Raw genomic sequence first — 23,109 nt, 5'->3', positions numbered from 1 at the left:
CCCCCCCCGAACAACCTCCCTGAGGCGATTAGATTGGTGAGCTCTTTAGCCTCTTTTAAATCCCTTTTAAAGACATATTTTTATGGATGTGCTATCTCAGGACTTGGGGTCTGAATCTAGTAATGTTTTAAATCTATTATTATATTAAGTCATCATCCTGTTTCTTGTCGATTCATTTAATTAATTTAGACTGTTTCATCTCATTTTTACTGAACCTCAGGGCCACTTTTCTCTCCCCCCCAATCTTGTTTTAAACTGTTTTTAAATGTTTTTATCATTCATTTTTTATTGTTTATCTAACACTTTGTACCTGTGCCTTGAAATGTGCTATATAAATAATTCTTATTTTTATTATGATTACTGTTATTATTAAATGTGCTCTATGTTCCCCTGCAGGAGCAGCCTGTGCTGTCGGCTGGGGTCAGACTAGAAGTCATAGAGCACAGGGACCAGGGCGCCACCAGGGGGCAGCAGCAGCCCTCATCTCTTCAAGGCCAGCCATCACCTTCTCTGTCCACACCTGGGGTGAAGAAGAGAGCAAGAGCAGAGTCCCCAGAGAGGGATATAGCAGAAGGCTGTTGATCTGGAGGAAGAGGAGAAACACAAACAGGGAGAGAGCAGGTGGAGGAGGAAGATCTGACCAGCGACATAACAGACAGAGGAGCCTCCACCGCACTGCTGCCCCCTCGGCAAGAGCTCCCTGCTCCCACCGCCACGCGACAACTCAGGGCCGCTTTCTACAGCTGCATGCATACTGGGAGCAAAAAACCAGTACAGCGGTGCAGTCACTGCACACTACCTTCCCTTTCCGCTCACCGCTCCTCCCACCCTGACCTTGACCTTGTTCACTACTCCCTGCTTTCACACTGGAAGTCACATCCCCCACCTGGCAGAGCTGAGCTAGCCCATGTGTGTTCAGACACCCAGAGGTGGCCATGGTAGACACAGATGGGCTGATTCAGCTCACATGGTAGACAAACTGCACACCTGTGACGTCAGAGTATGTTAGCATACAGTACTGTAGCATATAGCAAAGCTGTGGGTATAACACAAAACACAAACATGAATAGTCGCAGGGTTTTGATGAGCCTGGCTTCCCTCTCTGGCCAAAGAGTGCAGAGAGTAAGAGAAACCCATTCTGTATGTCTTCCATCCCTACAGTTCTCTATGAGCTGTCACTCCAGTTCAACCAAACGTTTCCTCACAGGCACAGTTGTTTCTATCAGTCAGCCAATAATGGGACGCCCAAGGAAAATTAAAACTTTCCTCTTCCTTTATCATTTACTTTCTCTCCTTGTTTTTCCAGTCACCTTTTTGAATTATTCTCTTTATTTATTTATTTTTTTTACAGTAACTATTCTACTATCTATAATTCATATCTTGGCTCTCAGTATATCTTATCACATCTCTGTATGCAACAGTAATGCAAAACACATGCATGACAAGCAGAGAGTTGCACATCAACAGTCCATTTGCATCTGTTGTCACAGCTGTGAATGTATGAATGCTGGCCCACCGACTTAGGAAGGATTATTTACAATAACTGTGGTTACTTTGCAAATCACTGAGTCACATTTGGCTTCAAATGTGATTCTCATCACTCACATTTAATCATTTGAACTTTTCATACTGTGTGTCAGTTACTGCATTTCTTCTTTCTGGCACATTTTGATCCGCCCAGAAGTATCATTTGTAGCATAACCAGAAGATTCACTGATATTTAATATATGTAAGTTACTCCAATAGAGGACAGACGCATTGCTCCAGTCTCACTGCTGCCCGGTGGTGTAGTGGTATCTAAGAAGTGGGTGGACTGTAGACTGATGCTTGGTTGAGAGCCTGGGATGTAAGCTGCTCTGTGACAAAGATGTGTTGCTGTGTACGTTTACACCCACCCTCCACTACACCACTGTGCTGCAGCTTCATCTCCAGGACATTCGGGTCTCTGAGCACACAGACAGATTGCGAATTGTTTCTACCTAATAAGCCCCACTAAATGATTTCATTGTCTTTTGGCATATTCAGCTAAAGTCAGCATGAGTACTGCAGGCGTATATGTACATGTAGGGCGACCTCTGGTGGTGTATTTATGTTAGTAGAGGTCTAGTATCCACTGCTTACTCTCTGCCCGTGCAGGATATACATTAAATATGCATCCACATAAATTAAGAACATGTATAATTTCCAGTCATAAGACCAGTTCAATGTTTTGGCTGCAGTTACCAAAATATTCATCCAAACTTTTCTTTCATGTTTATTTAAACATCTGTTTGCCCTCCATTTCATGTCTTACAGTACTTGCAAAAATCAACGCATCTCAAAATGCACAGAAATTCTTACACTGATGCATCTGCTTTTATCATGTAAAACTATAGAACTCAGCTAACAACGTACCACATATGTAAATAATCTAATGTACGTGCATGACATATTGTATTCCTGTTTCATCAGAAGGGCTTTTTAGGACCATCCTCACATGAGCCTTCAGAGTAAATCAACATAACCAGTCACATGTATGCATTATCAAGGCTTAACTGTACATACTGTATATTCAATATGCAGATATTATTATTATTATTGTTATTATTATTATTATTATTATTATTATTATAATTATTATTATTATCAAATTGCACAGTAACAACAAATGCTGACAGGAAGTAGAAGGGTTTTAGTCACAGGACACAAATATATACAAGGCCTCAGAAAGCATGTGTTTATATGTATTTTCCTCTCTTTTTAGAATGATGCACTGCAGTTATTTAGGACCACCATAAAGATTGCTTCCACTGACACCCATTCATTCTTGAAGGACCAGGTTTGAGATACATAACTTCTATTTGATGAAACACAGAGAGCACAGTACCTTCTTTCAATTAAAAAAAAAAAAATATATATATATCAGCTCCTCCTGTTTGCTTAATTTTTAATGCAAGAAATTTCTACAAAAGGTGAATTATCCTTTGGACGTCCAAAGCACAATTTTTTACAATTATCATTTCCTATTACGTTTCACTTGTCTAAATTCTGTATGCAATACAAAGTCTAGCATTGACGAGACACTAGCTGAGACTATCAAGGTATCTCCTCAGTTACGATGGGGTATAATTGCACTACTATCATTTATATGTCTGCTTTATGATGCAATAAATGCACTAAATGTTATGCTGTACCCACCTCCAATACTGAATAAGCTGTCTGGTGTAATGATGACATCAACGTTTCCTGTGGTTTCTGACAAGAGGACAAGATAAATGATATCCAACAGTGTCTGATGATGATGTGTACAGGGTGCATCTTTTGTCAATAGCACATTTGAAAGAGGGGGTGAATAAAAATAAAAAAAACAACATTTAAGTAACATTTCTGTGTTTGTTGTTTTTACTTCTCCTCAATTATTCATGATGTAACCAACAGAGGGCAGAAGTGGGACGTCTGTGCCTTCAGGTTGTACTGATGCTGTACACCAATCCTCATGTAAACCACAAATACCGGACAGTCATTTTTTTAAACTGCTATTTAAAAACAAACCAAACACATTTTTAGTTTTATACATATATACATACAAACTATAAAACTTTGTTTGCCATGATTTTGGTTGGTAGCGTAAATTGCACATACATGTTAAAGCTGGAGAAATGAAACGAAAACTAGCTGCATGGTTGGATACCATGAGACATACATGCAAAAGTATATGTCTTTTTAGGGTAGGGGATTTGTGTCCTCGTAAGTGATAACATAAACAGTATGAACAAACGTGTACTTTTATGTAGGGGGGTGACTGGGGATGGTTGTAACATTTTTCACATTTCTGTCTGTATCTTGGACCTAATTTAAGCCAGCGCGTTCAAAATGTAATACAAACTAGTTACATGTGTCTGCTGTTAAATGGTGTTGGTGTTATCTCTGCAACACAAACAGAAAATGTTTGGTTTAATCTCCAATTCACCCCATAGTCCGCTTTAGTTCTAACATATGAAATGTAACATCATAATATATATATATTCTATCCTATATCCTATATATTTTTTAACATAACTGGTGTGTGTGTGTGTGTGTGTGTGTGTGTGTGTGTGTGTGTGTGTTGTTGTTGTTACAGCTAACTCAGACTCTTGTTGCCATGAACTAGCTTAACTTACAGCTAACAGCTAAAACATTAGCACTGAAAACTAGCATGAAAAATATTTACATAGACTCACAATAAACATGACATAAGTTTGAAGAGTTTAACTACAAAGCACACAGTGCTATTACAAAAATAAATGAAGTGAGAAAAAATCAAAATAATTTTTTCCCCTCTGAAACAGTCTGTGTCTGTCACAGGGTGCTACTTTCTCTCATGTAGAATAAGGACTAAGTGGAGCAGGTATAGAGTGAATCAGGTTGACCCATGTTACGACCATCCCCAGTCTCCCCTACTTTCAACTTTGCTGTACTTTGTGGTTCCAGCCCCTATAGTTCCAATCAAGGTCAATCATAATGCTGTATCATATTACACTGCGGTCATATTATTGACCGCAGTGTAATTCTAACTTTGTGTAAACAGTTTATGGAAGACTCTTTCAAGTTTCAACATTACAATGCCCTCATACATCCAGGGCTATAATATCTCTCTAGAGATGTCATAACCCAACAACTGTGAGGACCTGCGACATATTCAGGATCTCTTTAATCAGTCCACATATGAGCGACAGTACATCAAGCTGTTCAAATCATCCACATGTGTTTTCACATAAGATGATGTCACGTCCACCCAGGCACACTCATGACAAATGTGTAAATTGCTGCTTCACATGTAAATCTAGACTATCTCCTGACATTCATTCTGGGTTACGACACCTGCTGATGACTTTGTGCCAGGAAAATAAGAAAGTCTCCCAGCTCTCGTTTCTAACAATCTGAGTGATAGTGACTCAGCTTTTGTATATTTTCCCGAGGCCTTGTGTAGACTGCTGTCCCCTGCCTCCTCCTCCTCCTCATCATCATCATCTTCTTCTTCTATCAGCCATATTGGAAGGTGTCACTTTATGCCTGTTGATTATTCACAGCCACCTGTCTCTCCCTGTCCCATCAGAGGAGCTCTGTGATGATTGCACGGACATTAATGTGTTCACTGCGGTTAGTTTAGAAGGGTTACAAAGAGTTCATAGTCTGCAACTTTTCTTGTTAACTGTTCCTGTCTTCCTGCACGCACTGCTGCACTCAAGTTTTATTCACTACCAATCAGTAGTGTAGCGCAAAGGTCTGGGCTTTATATGTGTGAAGCCGGAGTGAACATTCCTTCTTTTCTATATACACTTTAATTACTATGTGTGTTTTCACTATGATGTTTCAGAACAGTATAGAACATTGTTTCAGTAACACTGGTTCAGCTCCTCTTTATACCCTTTAGGCAAAAGTAGGACGCCATCTAACTCTGGCCACTCCGCTGAGGAGGGATTGATACATTCATCATGTGTCATGTTTGATGAAGTGAAGCCCAGTTTGGGGCAACATAGAAACAGCATTATACAACTTTATTAAGTTTAAGACATTCAGAATTGTTCAGGAACTATCATTAAACATTCATGAACTACCACGTCTTTCCTAATTGGTTCATATTAATGCGAAGCCTACTATAAAGCGCAAAAATGTTTATGAAACTGAAGTCATTAATCAGGGTGCTAACTATTATCATATCAGTTAACCAGCCATATTACATACCAATTAAATCTCTCTGCTTTTCTCTTTTAACAGCCTGATCACTTTTTTAAATGACATCACCTGTAGTTCAGCATCAGAGCAAACTGTTTAGAGATGGACTATTTTTGTCGATCCTACTGCCGGACACATTAAAAAAAAAGTGAGCAGTATCATTTTACAGCATTAACTTGGAAGACGTAAAATCACAAAATGCTCTTATTACAAAGAAATACTATGAATAAAGAGAGAAAGTGAACTTAGAATGCTGACAGCAACACAGAACATGTTGTCCTCGACCTGCAGACACACTACAGCCCCTCAAATACAGCCCCTCAAATCAGAGCTGTGTATGATGACAACAAGGCATATTGGGCTGTAAAGCACAGACAGGTCCCAGCATGGGGGATGAGTGATGTGGGCTGTTTGTGGACAAAGGCAAATTGCTTTGACCCACTGGGGCAAAAACTGCAGGGCAACAGTAAGCAAATTAGGCAGTGGGCTGCCAGACACAGGGGACAGCAGTTAATTGACTTTTATCTTTTAATTCTCCTTTTCCTAACAACGAGATGCCATTTCCATACAGAAATAACCTTCAGGGTGTGAAAGTCACTGTGTGGGTGTGTGTGTGTGTGTGTGTGTGTGTGTGTGTGTGTGTGTGTGTGTGTGTGTGTGTGTGTGTGTCTCCAGGGGTTTGACCAGCAGCACAAGTGAGAGAGGAGACCTCTGACTTGACCCTGTGGGCAGCTGATAGCTTGTCACCTATCAGGGGGCCTCACACCGTCCCACCACATGTCAGCATGGAGGCATTTCACTGAACCACACTGACACAGGTCAGACTGGCCTTTGATCAGCAGAGATTCACTGAAGCCTTCTTTAAATCTTACGTGTCTGTGGCTGTGGAGGGCTGACGGAGTCAAACATCACTGTTAAATACACAATCACACACTGAAGAGGTTCAGTGCTAACTCGTCTCAGTCGAGAGCTATTATTATTACCTTCCACATGCTTTGCTCTGATCCTGAGTCAGCGAATATCAGAGCGGCTGAAGGCAGGAGATCATATGGAAACAAAGGAAGCTGAGTTGTTTGGATTAAACTGACTTGACACTGTAGTGCAGATTAAAGTAAACTAATTAGTCCTCTGTGGATTGGTTTTTCGGTCCCATTGTACTCAGCCAGTGGTGTGCTATTGATCCAGTCAATGCAATCAATCAATTTGCAACAGGCCAAGTGACAGGAGCCACAGGTGACAAAGCAGAGGTCTGCAGTGACTGACTGCTGATCTCTGTATTTCATAAGCCCCAAAACACTTATAATAATTTATGGTGTTTGCTTAGTTTGCTGTGAAAAATAAATACAATTCTTCTTATTTATCCGTGCACAACATTCTGAGGAAAATCGAAACAAAAGAAATCCCAGTATATGCCAGTGATGTCCTATCATCCTTGACACTGATCTTGATCACTGAGAGCAGTAAAGAGATGTTAGAAAGCCTGTGGAATGGTGAGCTCCTATTGGCTGCTGCTCTCCTCTATAAAGAGCCGCAGTGGCAAATTCAATCAGATCAACTGCGGGCATACTGCGAGAACCAGACACCGGGACGCTCCACCTCACTGGGACCATTTCTGGGCTGTTCTGCTGCTTGTTTTTGACATTTTTTGCAACAACAACAACAACAACAAAAAAACTGGACAACTCTTCACATCATGAAGGAAAGGAGAAATACACAACCGCTGGTCGTGAGATGTAAACTGGTTCTTGTGGGAGACGTTCAATGCGGAAAAACGGCGATGTTGCAAGTCCTGGCGAAGGATTGTTATCCAGAGGTATGATCTGATGTGGCTCATGTTTATGGAAAATGAAATTGAAATTAATGCACGAAAAGTTGTTCTGTATTATGTTTATAATCGGAGTGTTAAGTTCTTATAAGATGATTCAATATGGCAGGAAGAAAATCGGTGCGTCTCATGCAGACAGTGACAGTTTGCATGCGCATTTCCCTAAGATTCCGTCCTTCTGGTTTATTTTCCTTTCATCGGCCGGTAATACTTTTAACTGCACTAGCTTTTTTTCATCGCATGATCAGTGAACGTGTATTTCATATGCATTTATGAATGCTTCATGTTATAGGCTATTGGCGCGTGCTGAATTTCTTCCTGCAGCTGCAGTGATTCAAATGATTGATCGATCCGAAATTCCATCAAATCGAGGGGAAATTTGATTTTTCCTGTGATTTGATTGAACGCTCAGTGCGTGATTTGCTGTTGCACTGATTAGCTGGATAAATTCCATTACCTGTAGCTGACTGACTGACTGACTGACTGACGCCTCCCCACTAATGGCACCATGTTGCTAATTGCTCCACAGACCTACGTGCCCACGGTATTTGAAAACTACACAGCCTGTCTGGAGCTGGAGGAGCAGCGAGTGGAGCTCAGTCTGTGGGACACTTCAGGTAAATGATCACCTTCGCTCTGTCTGTCTGGCCTATCATGGCCTGCCACTCTGTCTGCAGCACTGAAGGAGGCTGGGATATGAGGCTATGCGCTGTGAATGTAATGACCGTCTGTCTCGGCTGAAAGGAGAGCTGCGCCTGTGGATGTCTTTCTTACGATTCTCTCTTTCTTTTTTTTTTTCCTTTGGAGGGGAGGACAAGAAATTTAAAATGTACCAAGGAGATAACATGAAAGCCTTATTGGCATTGTTGTCAAACATTGTTGATGCAGGGCCACACAGAACCTGCACTTGTTGAGTCATATTTCAGATCTCTGAATCTTTATCACCTGATGCGTTTTTGTGTTCCAGGATAAAGGGTTGACAAATCCATGTGTACGTTTCTGTGTCTCACATGTTTCACTGGAAACTAGGCAGGAAGACAGTGATTATTCTGCTTCACTCGTTGTTATTGCTGACTCTGTGCATCATATGTTAATTTACACAAAGCGTGAAAAAGAGGGTCAATGTGTCAGTGTGGATCTCTGCGGGGATCTGCTGTTTAGTGTGATGACCTGAATACCGTGAACACGGGTCTGCGGCACCTGTTTGATTCCCCCCTCATGCTCACTGCACAACGGTGTTTCTCTCCGGCCCACGTCCTTGTGCGTCCACACTCGTGCTGGATGCCTCTGCAGCTTCACTAGGTCACCGTGGCTGCTGAGCAACCTGGCCCGTGGGTTAGTGCGTGTGTATGTGTTTATGCATGTGTGACTGTTGACAGAAAAATCCTTTATGTAACAGACCCACTTGTATGAGGCGATGCAGTATTTACTGTGTGTTTTCATACCCCCCTATTCCCCATTATCCAAAACGCGGTAATAGGAAAGTAGTGAGTGTAATTCTCTCCCCAGACCAAATCCCACTTTTTAATCCCAGACTGTGGACCTTTGGTCTGGCCAGCAGGAGTGGGCCTGGTGCCTGGGGATGATGGGCACACAGAGAGCCATCCTGTTGAAGGTTTTCTGGAGCAGACAGGCAGGAGGCCGCTCAGAAACTCTGGTGACCTGCATTCGCCTCCATATGCTGCCCTAGGTCACCCACTCAAACAGCATGATGCAGGGGATTAAGACTGAATAGGACCACAGGGCTGCCCTTCTGACTGACCCAATGAGTTTGAGATTCTTTCTTTCTTTCTTTCTTTCTTTCTTTCTTTCTTTCTTTCTTTCTTTCACTTGTATTTCCTTTCTCTTTTTTCAGCCTTTCTCGATCATTGTTTGAACTCTCTTCTTCCCTCTGTTGAACCCTTTCTTTGTCGCATCCTTGTTATCTATGCAAAATCCAAAATTGTGCCGCTTAGTTTCCAGCTAATTTGCACATGTCACCCATTGACACGAGGAACAATGAACAGACCCAATAACAAACACATACTGCACGAAGCGGTAGAAAACACAACAGAGTGCAACATATACTGTACAGTACACATGCATCACAGACAGCTGCAAATGAACAGATAAAACTGGCTACAGTGAGAGTGATTTATTTTTATTCACCACTGGCTTTAAAGACTTTTCACTCTCTTGTTCCACTGAGAGGAGAACTCACATCCCCCTCCCCTCATTTTTTTTTAATCCCATGTATCTCCTGTCAGCCTCCTGGTGATGGACGACAGGCACAGGGGCAATTTGTTGGTAACACTGTACAGTTTCCTCTTCTTCCTGTAATTTGCTCTAATTGCGTGGAGTTGCGCCGCTGCGGCCCCACCACACCGAGAGGGTCTCCTCATTATCCCGACTCCCCTTCATTGATTGGACTGACCTCATCGCCGGCTCCACATGGCAGGCAGCTCCTTCTCCCAGCTCCGCCATTGGATTTACAGACCAAAATCAATCCACCAGTTTTAATCAGCCTGGTCTGATCGGACATGCCGGGGGAAGAGGGGAAGAGGGGGAAGGCGAACACCGGCCAGTGTCTGTAACTCATGAATAGTGAATAATGAATCTCGTTATGGTGTTAGTGAGTAATTTATTTCAGGTTGAATGCGCTTGCTGATAAAGCCGTGGAGTTGTAGAGGATACTGTATATGAAATCATTTCTTATATGATACATAAATGAGATTGATTTGGAATCAACCCAAAATCCCTCTAAGCTGATGAAACAATCTGTATAATTGTTAAAGAGAGGCATTGTTAATGGCCATATATCAGTCATTTCTAATGGCCGCTCAGCTCAGAGTCATTTTAGTGATGTTTAAGGTTGAGGCTACAACTAATGATTATTTCCATTTTAGATTTATCAGGCCATCATTTTTATGTTTAATCGATTGTTTGCTCTATGAAATGTGAGGAAACAGTAAAAAGATGACATTTTCAAATTGCTTGTTTTGTCACAACATAGTTCTTCAGTAATGAGCAGCAGATCCTCACACCATACGTTTGGCATTTTTACATTATCAATGACTTAAATGATTAACAGACTGTCAAAACGGTTGTCGATTTAGTTTCTGTTGATTGACTAATGCTTCAGTTGACTGATAGTCTCAGCGCTTGCTTAGATTTTAATAAGGATAAAGTATAAGGCATCAAAGTGTATAGATTATTAAAGTGAAGTGAGACAGTTAAAATGTTCTCCTTTTAACTTTAACTCTTGTTGATTTTTACTTTTAATTTAATACACATCAAGGCTTTAGGTTCAATTTTTTTTGAAACAGTCTGTGGTTTGATCAGCTTCGGAATCCACAGAGTGATCAGCTTTGACAGTGTCAAGTTACAGAGTAAAGCTCGTTAGCAGTTCAGACGTGGTGATGCTCAGGAACAAAGAGCCATCCTCTCCCTCCCTGCAGGGGGCTTCAGCACTGATTCTGACTGGCTGTGGCATGTGAAACCAGGGAACAACTGTCTGACGCAATGTGGTTTGTTTTTTGGCCGGTCTGTAAAGTCCATAGTTATCAGCAGCAGCAGCAGCAGCAGCAGCAGCAGCAGCAGCAGCACAGCTCCCAGCCGGCTGAGTGTGGGTGGAGGGGCAGGGCTGCTCTCATCCCTAAATCTGTGAGTCATCCCATCACTGGATCATTAATCTGTCTGACCCCTGTATTCTCACTGTCGGGGAGGCGTGTGCTAATGATGAAGACAGGCTATGTCACTCACTTGATTTAGCGCACATGCACAGAAATACACTCTCACACTCACTCATGCACACACAGAAAAAGTGGATCCTCCCCTCCCCCACCTGTGAGCTCCGACACGAGGCCCCATCGTCTCGGCCTGTGAAGCCTACTTCTACTCTGGCCCAATTTCCACCTCAACTCTTTGCTCTGGGCAGCGCACCATCAAGACGGATGGAGTCGAGCTCAGCCGCATGGTTATGCTCTTTTCTTTTCCCTCCATTCGCCAGTTAGTGAGCCTCACTCTCCGTGTTTCATGCCTCAGAAACTCTCCATCTGTTGTAGAGACATGCTGTTGCGGAAAAAAAAAGAAGAAAGGAAACATTTGGGCCATGCTTTAGCGCTGCATGTGCATTGATCTGTCCATCCAAGGCATTCTCTGGGTTGTTGCAATGAAAAGAAGGAGGGAAAGAGACAGAGACTGGTAACCTGTGATATCAGACTGCAGGGGGTGAAGGATTAATGGCATAGGAGGGCTCTTTGTGATCCGTCCTCAGTAGGATACACTCCTGCTTTCCCTCCTCTCTTCCTCCTGGCTTTTTCTTGCCACAATAGAAACTGTTATTTCTTCCAGGATTAGAAACTGGGGCCTGGAGTGTGTGGAAAGTGCTGCCAAGGCGGTTACTGTATCCAAACAGCATGTCGAGGAGCTCTAAATACTAATATTTCACGTTCATATGATTTCTTGTTTATTTCCTTTAAGATGGGATAAATACGCCGAGTGATTCAAGCATCCTTTGTCCACAACAAGAGATAAAATCAATTTCAGGGGAGGGTTGAGTAAAAAAAAAGAAAAAAAAAAGAAACACCCTAGCTGTCCCCATCACCTCCCTCCTTCTTGGCAGGGTAACTAATTTGTCAGCTTTAATTGCAAAGGCTCTTGGACCCCCTGTACAGCTTCTGTTCAGCTTCCCATTGATTGCTGCATTTAGATCAGTGGCCATTTAATGCAGAATCACACCCAGGTTCCCGGCTGTGTGATAACCCCTTAGCAGGAGATTGAGAAGATTTATAGAGCGCCCCGCGTCTGACTCTGCTATAAGATACCTCAAAGACACCACACACACACACACACACACACACACACACACACACACACAGACTCATCATCTCAGTGGTGCTAATTGTTCTGATGTGAATGTGTGTCAATTTTCACAGTCAGCAAACGTGAAGTTGTCTCACAGATGAGAGTGTAGCTTTCCTGCTCTCGCCCTAAGTGTAGGTGGCGACGTCTGTTGAAAACACGGGCGTAGTAAATCATTTACTTTTAATCAGAATGTTTCAGTTGATTTACTATTAAAAAGGAGAACGGAGGTTGTTTTTTTTTTCCATTCCAGAAGCATAGAAATAGAGTTATAATACAAAAAGCATCTCCCTTTGTTCCTCTGCAGTGATGTTTACTTTCTTCAGGACACTGAGCCCTGAGGAATTTCATCACAGCTTGTCATTATTCCACTCACAGCGCCCGGCAGCTGGCAAATTCAGTTTTACCCTTTGATAATGCAGAAAATCATTAAGTATTCATGAAACTGATTTAAATGCGAACATGGATGTTGTGTTCATGTGCTTTTTTTTTTCATATGTTTTTCTTCTGATGCATTGTTTTCTACGCCTGTAAATCAATTAGGGTGGTTGTGTAATATCTAATGAGTGATTACACAGACTGCTTTTGTTATCAGTAGCTATAAGGGGAACACTGAATGCCTTTTGGGATTCACACGGAGCCTAAAGTAAACATGTTAATCCCATTGAGCTGCTCCTCTTCTGTTTCATTTCATCACAGATTGGGATCACCTCTGGCTGCTGCCAAATTTAAATAGTGAGCGTGTGTGTCATTAGGTGTGGTGCCGGCATGTGTGTTTGTGTGACGGATGTATGTCTGTGGTCCCCAACACTGAGGAATGTCCCCAACAGTAGGTGGGTGGGCAGTTTGCTGTGTAAAATGATTGATTGGCAGTTAAGGCGAGCCTTTATGGAGAGGTGGGAGGAATGCCTGATGTAGACGGTGGATTCCAAGGCTGTTGCTGTGGTAACAGAGGGACTGGAGGTATCAGCGCAGAGCAGAGGATTTTTGGGGGGGTGGGTGGCTTACTTAAGGATTCTGAGCATGAGTGGGAGCGTCTGCCTGCCCCGAGCCCCACCGTTCCACTTGCGTAATCTACTGCAAGAGGAGATCAATGAGGATTTAGTGCTCGATTGTCATCTTCTCTCCCTCTGAAATGCCAGTGGAGGATATAGGAGCAGGGAAAAGAGCAGTTTCAGGGACAGCAAAGTGAGGCTCAGCGGGAGAAGTGATGCCGATTCCACATAATCCCTGCAGCTGTATTCTCCTGCTCTGCCTCCATCACACTTTTTTTTTTTGCTCTGACCAACTGCCTGTTGTCACGGCGATCAATACCCGAAAACAATCTCCACTTAAAATGAATTGATTATTAGCTTGACTCATGAAGCCTTACAAATTTTACAATGCTAATTTAACCTGGACCGTTGCACTTTTGATATAATGTGGCGAAAGAGAAGTATGTTCAGTTCCCTGCAATATGAAAACATTTATATTATAAACATGTATAAACATTTAGGAGTAAAAAAAACATATAGAGAACTTTTTGACCTGCAAACTACAGAAATTAGTGTTTCATAGTTTCATGGTGAAGATGAGGAAAACGTTGAGGACCTTTGCCAGTATTTCAAAATGGTGGCCGCAAGATTTGTCTGAAACGTTTATCTCACAAATCAACAAGATTCAGCTTTGATAACTCATTCTCCACAACCCTATCCGTTTGAATTGTACATCTTTGTTGTCCTGGAAAAGTTCCTGTGGTCGACAGGGGGCTACATTAATGTCACTGATGGTACATGGAACTATTTATAATCAGAGATCAGTGTATTTTTTTTTTTTTTTAGAGTTTGTCTTTTATCCACATTGCCGATTGTCTCCTCTCTGACTTCTAAGGTTCTCCATACTACGATAATGTGAGGCCCCTGTGCTACAGTGACTCAGATGCAGTTTTGCTGTGTTTTGACATCAGCCGCCCAGACACTGTGGACAGCAGTCTGAAGAAGGTAATGGCTTCTACACTCCACTGCCCATTGTGATTTCTATTTCCTTAGCGTTGGACATTACGCGGTATATTTACAGCCTATTATTTACTGATCCTCTCACACGATTGTCCGTTTGTTTCCGCAGTGGAAAACTGAGATCCTGGACTTCTGTCCCAGCACACGTATCCTGCTCATTGGCTGTAAGATTGACCTGCGCACAGATGTCTGCACGCTGATGGAGCTGTCCAATCAGAAGCAGACTCCCATCACCTACGAGCAGGTGAGAGACGATAAGTAACACATCAACAGCTTTTCAGAAATGTCAGTCAGTTGAAAGAATTAAAACACACTTAGATAGTACAGTTATTAAACATTTTCTTTCCAGAGTTCTATATTTTTGGTTTTATTTTATGTTCACAATAAGCAGAAGACCTTGTGACATTGATCTGTTTAGGCTTCGAGCATCACATCCCTCGCACGTCATTACACTTCAGCAGGAGTTGTCTTTGTCCTCTGACACGCTCAAGTATTTCCAAAATGATTTTAGGAATCTGACTCTTTAAATGAGGTTCAACAGGTTGCATTATGATTTCAATGCTGGATAATACTATATACGATGACATATGATGATCAAAGAATATAGTGAGTAACCTGTTAATGATGGCACGCTCCCCTCATTTTTAATTTTTACAACCATTTTATGAGCCTGTTAGGGTCGTTTCCTCCTGACCTTCACACCTCGTGGTGGCGCCGGTGCAAATAAAAAAAAAACAATGAGAATATGTGACAGGATGTTATGAACGCAACCCTTCATCACTCCGCTTATTGCAGGGCTCTGCTATGGCCAAGCAGCTGGGTGCAGAGACTTACCTGGAGTGCTCGGCGTTCACCTCGGAGAAGAGCATCCACAGTGTGTTCCGCACGGCAGCGATGGCGTGCATCAACAAGCTGCAGCCTCTCCCGAAGCCCAGCCCCACCCGCCGCCTCTCCAAAAGACTTCTCCACCTGCCCAGCAAGTCGGATTTGCTCTCCTCCACCTTCAAGAAGGAGAAGGCCAAGAGCTGCTCAGTCATGTGAGTGGAGACCTCTTGGGTTACAGTCCTCACATGCGACTCCCAGCCCCTGCCTCTTTGGTCTCGGGGAAGGGGGGGTGGGCATGATGGTTTTATCAGGGCTTCCTGCTGAATCCTTCCCTCACCCCCCCGGAAACCAAACACCGCTCAGAGGAGGTGGACACCACGCTGTCCACTTGCTCCTGAACCTTTTAGCGCACATCCATCTTTTCCCACTACTGTTTATCTTGCTTTCAAACAAACAATATCAGTCAAGGTTTGATCATCGAGCTATCATTTTTTCACCTGTAAACAGTATGCAACTACAATGGTGTTACATCTGTCTGATTTTACTATCTCTAGGCACATGTTGATTTTGTCCAAATTGGAAATGTGCAACGTGTGACGTTTAATCTTGTGATGTAAATGCCTCTCAGACAATTCAATGGATATTTTTCTAAGTACAAAAATAAATCTAGCATGAAACCGTCAGGAATTAGCAAAATCCTGTACATCCCTCTTAGTAAGGTGTGTGAGGTGTGAAATAGCTTGTCGCTGTTGTCCCCATTTAGGCTTGTCAAAGCACCGAGACGCAGAGGGAGCAGTGGGACAAACCACAGTGAGAGCTATTACATAGAGAGCTGCTCTTGTTGTCTCGGTGATGATGAGAGCAGGGATAAGAGCTGTGAGCGCAGGCTGCTGTGCAGACGACAGTCTAGACTATATCAACCTGCATGGATTGTTGATGCATGGTTGTGTAGCTCCGGACAGCGCTGCTCCACTGGCTTTCAGTGGACTAAATGGAGGAGGCTGAAGAGGCTCTGTGTGTGTACAAAATGACCTCAGAAATGAGGACACACAAAAAAAAAATAAAGGGAAGATTAGCTGTGCTTCCGGTGTCTCAGCCCTCAGAGTTGGAGTCTATTTTGAAAAACTATCTCAGTGATGGGACAGACACATTTTAACAGATGAGACCCTTGTTGTTGTTGTTGTGACCAGGAGCATAAACTCAAACGGCTCAACGCTGGTCTGCGGAGTGTTATTTATGTGGCTGGTTATCCATGCCAGTCAAAGTGTTATGAGGCATATTTAAAAAGCATAAGATAACGCCTACCTAATTCAGGCTCACTGCTAATGGGAGAATCTGGTTTGTAGTTTCAAAAATTCCTGGGAAGATTTGTAGCATTGCATTGTTGACAGTTTTTCAACAATTCTCAAATGGTATGCAGTTTTGAAAAATGCCTTTCATATCATTTTCCCAGAAGTCACTGAGATTTTTTGACTACTGTAATATGCCTGTGGATTTCTCTCATTTGCATTAATCCAATGTAGCACTCCCAACCTGACTATTCTTCCAAGATGACTCTAGTTTTTGTGTCATACCCTCTTGTTAATCTATTGACCTCCAATAAGCAGCACTTACTGTAGGTTACTATGACTAGGGAGCAAAAATTGGACCCTTTTCTGAGCTTAAATCTTTGGCTTCATGGTTATGTGTGTGTGCAGCCTTGATCTCTGTGCTTCTAACCATAAAGCAATAACGATTTAAGTGCTTGTGATGCAAGGTAACCAGTGTGGCAATAAAAACGCAGCTTTGTGATTACTGTCATGCTATAAGTGCTCCATGGACATCCACGTTATAGACTGAAACCACCTCTGCTGTACAAAGAGGCTGCTGATGTGTGTTTGCCCCTCCTCCTCCGTGTAAGTAGCCACTGGTGTATAAAATAACCAATGGTGACGTTGTGCTAGGAAAAAAGATCAGAGTTTGTGAATAATAGGAAGCAATGGTCTTTGAGTTGGAAATGCTAGACTTTGCTGTCAACTTCACATAATCATAATAATAAAAAATAAAAAAATAGCATTGAGGCAGCAGGACTTGCTTGAATTGCTTGTGTGAGTTAAAATTGGAAATGTACTTCGAAAGTCTCGCAATCATCTTGTAAAAAGGGCTAGTGTGTGTGTGGGGGGGGGGAAGGAAATGATGTGGGACTAAAGGAGAACAAGTAATCAAAATGCACAGGCTGGCCCTGTCCAAAGAAAGCTATTTTTCCATTCTTCTTCTTCTTTTTTTTTTTTTTTTTTTTTTTAGCATGATGTGAGTCCCAGTGTTGTTTTGGAAATATCTTCCTGAAAATGGTTGTAGCGTCTTTATGGAGCTGTGGACTGCCCCTGGTAGTCGGAGGAACTTAAAGTGGTGATTTGCACAAAGGCTTCCAGTTCATGTTCACACACCAAATTCCTCAGCATTGCCTAGCAACAATTCAGCGTAGGAAACACAGAGACTGGCTCTTGGGTTGGTTGTGTAGACAGAGACGGTTGGCTCACAAGCAGACATCCCCACATTCATTATTACAGCATCAGTTCTACGTTTATTACCAGGCTCGGTTCGAAAAGGAAAAAAACAAAACAAAAAAAAAAAAACATTTCTTGATATGTTTCTTTGGGTTTTGGGATGTGATGCCGGGCCTTGTGACGATGGGACTGACAGGCGGCTCACGGACCATGTCAGTTAATATGCAGCCTTTGTGTTGTAGTCAGTGTGTGGTACAATGGTGCAGTCAAACTCCTAAGCATGTCCTATTAAAGTTGTATGATTGTACATACCGTCTCTTGTTTTATAATCATTGTAAGATATCTTCAAAGATGTCACATGAAAATATTGTTGATGTGAGTATTTATTTGGTAGCTATTTTTGCCCCTTTTTTTTTTTTTTTTTTTGATCTACATGTACATTTGTTTAAGATCAATTTTGGAAATTTTACTTTTTTTTTTTTTTTCTTTTTTGTTTGTTTTGTTATTTTGTTTTTCTGCTGTGTTAAATAAAGCTTGCCCTGTCTGGCACCCTCAACTTGTTGTTCTCCTGTCATTTAAGCCTTAAATCACAAATGGAGTGTGTCTCTATTATTTCATGTTGTTCTCACAGTTTGACTCCATATTGCATTTAGCTTTTGTGATGCCTCTTACAGCAACATAACACTGACTGTCTCACATCTGTTGTTCTCTTACCTCCAGCCTTTACACATCATTATGACATATTGATTATGATTTATACTCTCATCAAACAGTTGCACTGGATCACTCAAAAAGTATGTTTCAAAAATATAAAAAACAGTTAAAACACCCTGATGCTCATTTAGTTCAGACCCTCCTGTCAGTTTCCTGCTCACATTCTCCTCAAAGTGTAGTAATGAAAGTGAACAGATGTCTCCAGCAGTGTATCACTTCAATAATCTCTGTAGGAAGCGAGGTGCTTATCTTTTTCACTCTATCAGTGCTAATAATTCCTTTAACAAGCTTTGTGTCACTGCATGCATGCAGAGCTTGTCTCATTAAGAATGGAGCAAATTTAAATCAGGATGGATGGGGGATTACTGTCATTTTCTATTACTTCAACCAGTAAGATCATAGTCCCTGATGATCAGCTGCTAGTCACGGACGGAGGAAAGAAAAACATATCAGAGTCAGATGTGTAACCGACAAATGATTAAAGTGATAATATGATATATAGATAGGAAGGTTTTGATATTCACTACTTACAAAACCATAGATAGATAGATAGATAGATAGATAGATAGCCCTTGGCACACATTCAATCTTACAGGTTGTTTGGAAATCTTTCACTGACACTTCTGAAGACGCCTGCGACTGCTGCTCTCATCTGTCTTCAAACACACCACATCTGGTCTCTGCCAGCTGCAGAGGCGTCGGAAACTGGCCTGATGCCACAGAGTGTGGCAGAGGTGCCAACAGCCCAATGAGGCTATGTGCCCTCACATTGCCTCTCCTTCCTGCTGCTGCTGCTGCTGCTGTAACTCAACTCTAACTAGTGCCTCTTGGCTCTAATGACACTGTGCATGTAACAGTGACCAATTCATGACAAACATGTTAGCAAACAGTTGCTTACTTACTCATCCAGCTGTTACGAAGCAACATTATCATTCATTTGGAGTCGTGTCTCTGGTCGTCCTGTGAACGTAAGGCCAATGTTGAGTCTTCGTTTCACCCTCCACCAACTCAGAGAGGACCTGAGAGGAAGTGCGGAGCTGGGTGACAATTTTCTGAGTTCATCACGAAGAGTAACTCTAAGAGTTTTGTTTCATGGAAATGTGAATGGTCCTGGATCAGACAGGGAACCAACCTTCCAACCACACTTCGCTTGGTATTCATATGGTTTCTTGTCAGATGACTCTGAGAGAAGCTGTCCATTGGTGTGACATCAAATTATGTGACGAGGCAAACTTCTGTCTCAGGATAAACAACGTGGTTGTGCTGGTGTTGAACACCTGAACTGTTACAGGTAAAAACAGATCTCAGATTTGCTACAACACTGTCTCTGTTGAAATGAAACCGTACATTCAGAAGCTGGTGCGAGGACGTTGAACCTGAGCTGAGAGCAGAACTCGTTCAGAAAATCTCTTGCTGCTTTTTGCTAAAAACACTCGGCTGCTAAAAACAAAATTAGTCATGGGTGAGCTGAATGCTGGGACACCTGAGGTAGAGGCTGACATTGTACACATGCAGGCGCACACACTGGGTGTGAGGACATGTAAATGGGCCACATACGCTGCTAGTCATAGTAAATTAGGCCAACATCTGGACAGGCACAGAGAGTTCAATTGCCCACTCAGCTGTGGCTTGTACCTCGAGGGCTCGGTTAAGGAGAACTGGCATCATGGCACAGTCCAGTGAGCTTTCAGGATCAACCCTGCCATTTTGTTAAAACTTTGCCATACACAGCCAACTCAGAAAAGTTCTTTGTCTGCTACACAAACAGTGTGTCACTTTGACCAAGGATTACTGTGTCGCCCTGGACAAAAGCTGGAGAGGGAGGGCATTATACCCACACAAAGCCAATTTAATGGGCTGTAAAAACACAGTGGATTAATTCTGATTCACACGCATTTTCAGCTAATCAGAATATCAATTCACATCACAAAATTTAATTCTTAAGAGTGGTAACATCATCATCTTCCCGGTGATATTTAAATGGATTCATTAAAATCTAAATTGATGCTGGAAGATGCATCATCAGGCATTTTCCTATTCTTTGTAGTTTCCATGATTATATTCTACTTCAAATATATGTGTGACCAAAAAAAAAGAAGTAGCGATCCGACTGCTGAGTACAATGAGTCAGAGTTCAGGCCGGACTGGACTGGACTGCTTCTTGCATGTTTGGACGGTGTTGTACAAAGGGTGATCTGAGGGGAGTTATGTAGCGTTGAGCAGACAGCCCTCAGTGCTGTTGTGTAATATTAACATCACGTCCTGGGTCCTCAGATAACTCTCTGCAGGGACACAGCAACACAACGGCACACTCCAGAAGTAACCTGTCACTTGTTGTGTGCAGGCAGATTCAAATCTGCCTATTCGCTCAAAAACAGAAGAAAAAAAAGAAAAAGAAAACGCTGCTCATGAATGAATCGTGTGCATCCGTCTACCTGCACCTGTGCAGATATATACTGTATGCTGAGCTTTGATTACTGATGAGGTGTGATGTGGTGTTGAGTCCTGCAGTGTGTGCGCTCTCTCTCTCTCTCTCTCTTTTACAGACAAACAGACACCAGATTCTCTGCCTCTGCCGCAGTGCAGGGCAGGGCCAGAATATCCAAACCCATCAGTTTCCTATTCAACCAGTTTCACTCACAAAAGGGGCAGTATAACAGGATTTACCAGGACATGATCACCACATTCCTATTATGCCTTTTATCCTCACCGTTTCTATTCAAGCTCCTGCAAAAGGCTGGAACTAAAATCTAGATTTTTTTTTTTTTTTTTTAAATGATGCTCTTTTTCGGATGCAGAGTAAAATATTGGATTGAGGTTTTAGAGATGAGTGTCTGTGGATGGAAGACAAAATATCTCTCAACAATATATCATTACTTCACTTGTTGCTGACTTTGATAAAAAATGAATGTCACATCCTCTGGATCATTGTTTCACACACACACACACACACACACACAACAGTAACTGTCTACCTGAACAAATCTTTACTCTGCATCTTCAGGCTCAGTGAGGACTAAACACTGTGTTACAGCTCCTCCAACACCCCCACCTCTCTGTGTGTGACCCCTGACCCTAAACTCCCTCCTGTGGCTAAACCTACGGCTCCCCTAGCGCTCTCTCTTGACCTTGTGTTTCCCTGGCAGCACCACCAATGAGCTCAGTCAAATGTGAGCAATTGTTTAATGTTCCCTGTGGCCACGGTGGGAAAGCACAAGTTGTTCCTCTGACACTGACTGTTGTTTTTCAAAGGAATGGAGAAATTGTTGTGTTGTGTTGTGTTTAGGACACATCCTTATGCATTAACCGGGACGGGGCAGAAACGTGTCTCTGGCACCAGACGTGCAGGCTGGATGAGTAATCACCTGTTTGTTCTAATCCTAATACACTACTTGTGTGACTTAGCATAAAGTGCTCTGAAGCAAGTTTTTAGTGCCAGATGAAAGGTCTGGTGAAATACATCAGTGTTTATGTTTTATTTAGTAAATAGTTCCTTGCAAATAAATGATAGCCGATATAAAAAATGTCACCCATGTATTTTTAGAGTGTCTTTGTTTATTAGGTCGTGTTGGGGGCTGTGTTGCACAGAAGATGTTCCCCAATGAGTGCACCAATCTGAACCTTACATGCAAAACATAGACACACACAGACACACACATACACACACACACAACCACACACACACAAACATGCACATGCTCTCTGCCTTTCTTTGTGATCACTGGGCAACCGCACACAAAGGCCGAGGCGTGCTCTGCTGTGCACAATGTGACACTGTCTGAGTACAAGAGGGTAAGGAAGGAGGAGCGCACACACACACGCACACACACACACACACACACAGTGGATTTGGCTATGGGCAACGACCCGCGTGTGTTTGCACAAGCCAAAATAACATGGAGAGAAGCGGTACAGCGGCCATTAGCCCCGTCCCCTCGGATGCGCCAGTGGAGAAATAGCGGGGTCCGATGCTTTGTCCTTCATGCTGATTAAAATACTAGATTAGGTCAGCTGTGGCAGACTGAGTGTACAGCAGTGATAATTACTCCATAATTACACCATATTGTGTCTCTGCTGTGTTTCACCACCATCATTTTACTCTTTACTCCGCTGTCATGTGCATGAGCACCGCTTTAATTGTACACATCAAGACACTGAATCTAAATCTGGCAGCTTAAATTGCTGGATGAACCTGCTCTGTATCATCAGCAACCATTAAAAGGAGCAGTGCATTCCTCTAAAGAGAGTGTGTCTCCATCAGTGATCAGCTTGCATGCGTGTGCATGCATGTGTGCAACTGTTATCCTTAAGGTCCCTGCAGCTATGAGAGAAGTATTAGCAGTGGGGGGAAGGATGGGAGACAGACAAAAGGGAGGCCGAGGGTACTGCAGGCAGCACTCTGCTCATTTTTGTCTCAGCCACTCCTCTTTAGGGAACCATGGCTACAGGCGGGAGCATGTGCCTTTAGTGGTTTGAGGGAGTGTGAGGTGTGTGTTCAGCTTAGCCCTTGATGCACACAGGGCCCTCCCGCTGAGCAATAACTCTCTTGCTCTCGTGCTTGGGGGGTTGGGCAAAGTGAAATACGAAGATGGAGAGAGAGTAGAGCCTGGGGGGGAGGGTGAGAGAGGAGATGGGAGGACATCCTCTCTCACTCACTCACTCACTCACTCACTCACTCACTCACTCACTCACTCACTCACTCAATATCTTTTAGACTAAACTTCATGTC

The 23,109-nt window shown here is 42.7% G+C and overlaps 2 protein-coding genes across 3 annotated transcripts in view; both read left to right on the top strand.

Annotated features, from left to right (window-relative positions):
* The window catches only part of cacnb3b (calcium channel, voltage-dependent, beta 3b), a 23,230-nt gene extending 19,867 nt beyond the window's left edge, over positions 1–3,363 (top strand). The window contains exon 13 of one of the 2 annotated variants that reach the window (XM_023427715.1): positions 397–3,363. In XM_023427715.1, coding sequence (XP_023283483.1) covers positions 397–582 — 186 coding nt within the window. In that variant the 3' untranslated portion in view covers positions 583–3,363. The remainder of the gene's footprint in view (positions 1–396) is intronic. The other variant, XM_023427716.2, reaches the window with a different exon arrangement.
* Positions 3,364–7,243: 3,880 nt separating this feature from the next.
* rnd1b (Rho family GTPase 1b) lies at positions 7,244–18,222 on the top strand. The gene is made up of 5 exons (XM_023427384.2): positions 7,244–7,507; positions 8,049–8,136; positions 14,231–14,340; positions 14,465–14,599; positions 15,151–18,222. The coding sequence occupies exons 1-5, from the start codon at positions 7,388–7,390 to the stop codon at positions 15,394–15,396; spliced, it is 699 nt and encodes a 232-aa protein (XP_023283152.1). The 5' UTR covers positions 7,244–7,387; the 3' UTR covers positions 15,397–18,222.
* Positions 18,223–23,109: the final 4,887 nt, after the last annotated feature.

Source organism: Seriola lalandi, unplaced genomic scaffold (assembly GCF_002814215.2).
Source record: "Seriola lalandi dorsalis isolate HSWRI2012SDOR001 ecotype SW California unplaced genomic scaffold, Sedor1 jcf7180002054861, whole genome shotgun sequence".
NCBI lineage: Eukaryota > Metazoa > Chordata > Actinopteri > Carangiformes > Carangidae > Seriola > Seriola lalandi.
This window is presented reverse-complemented; position numbering and strand designations above follow the sequence as displayed.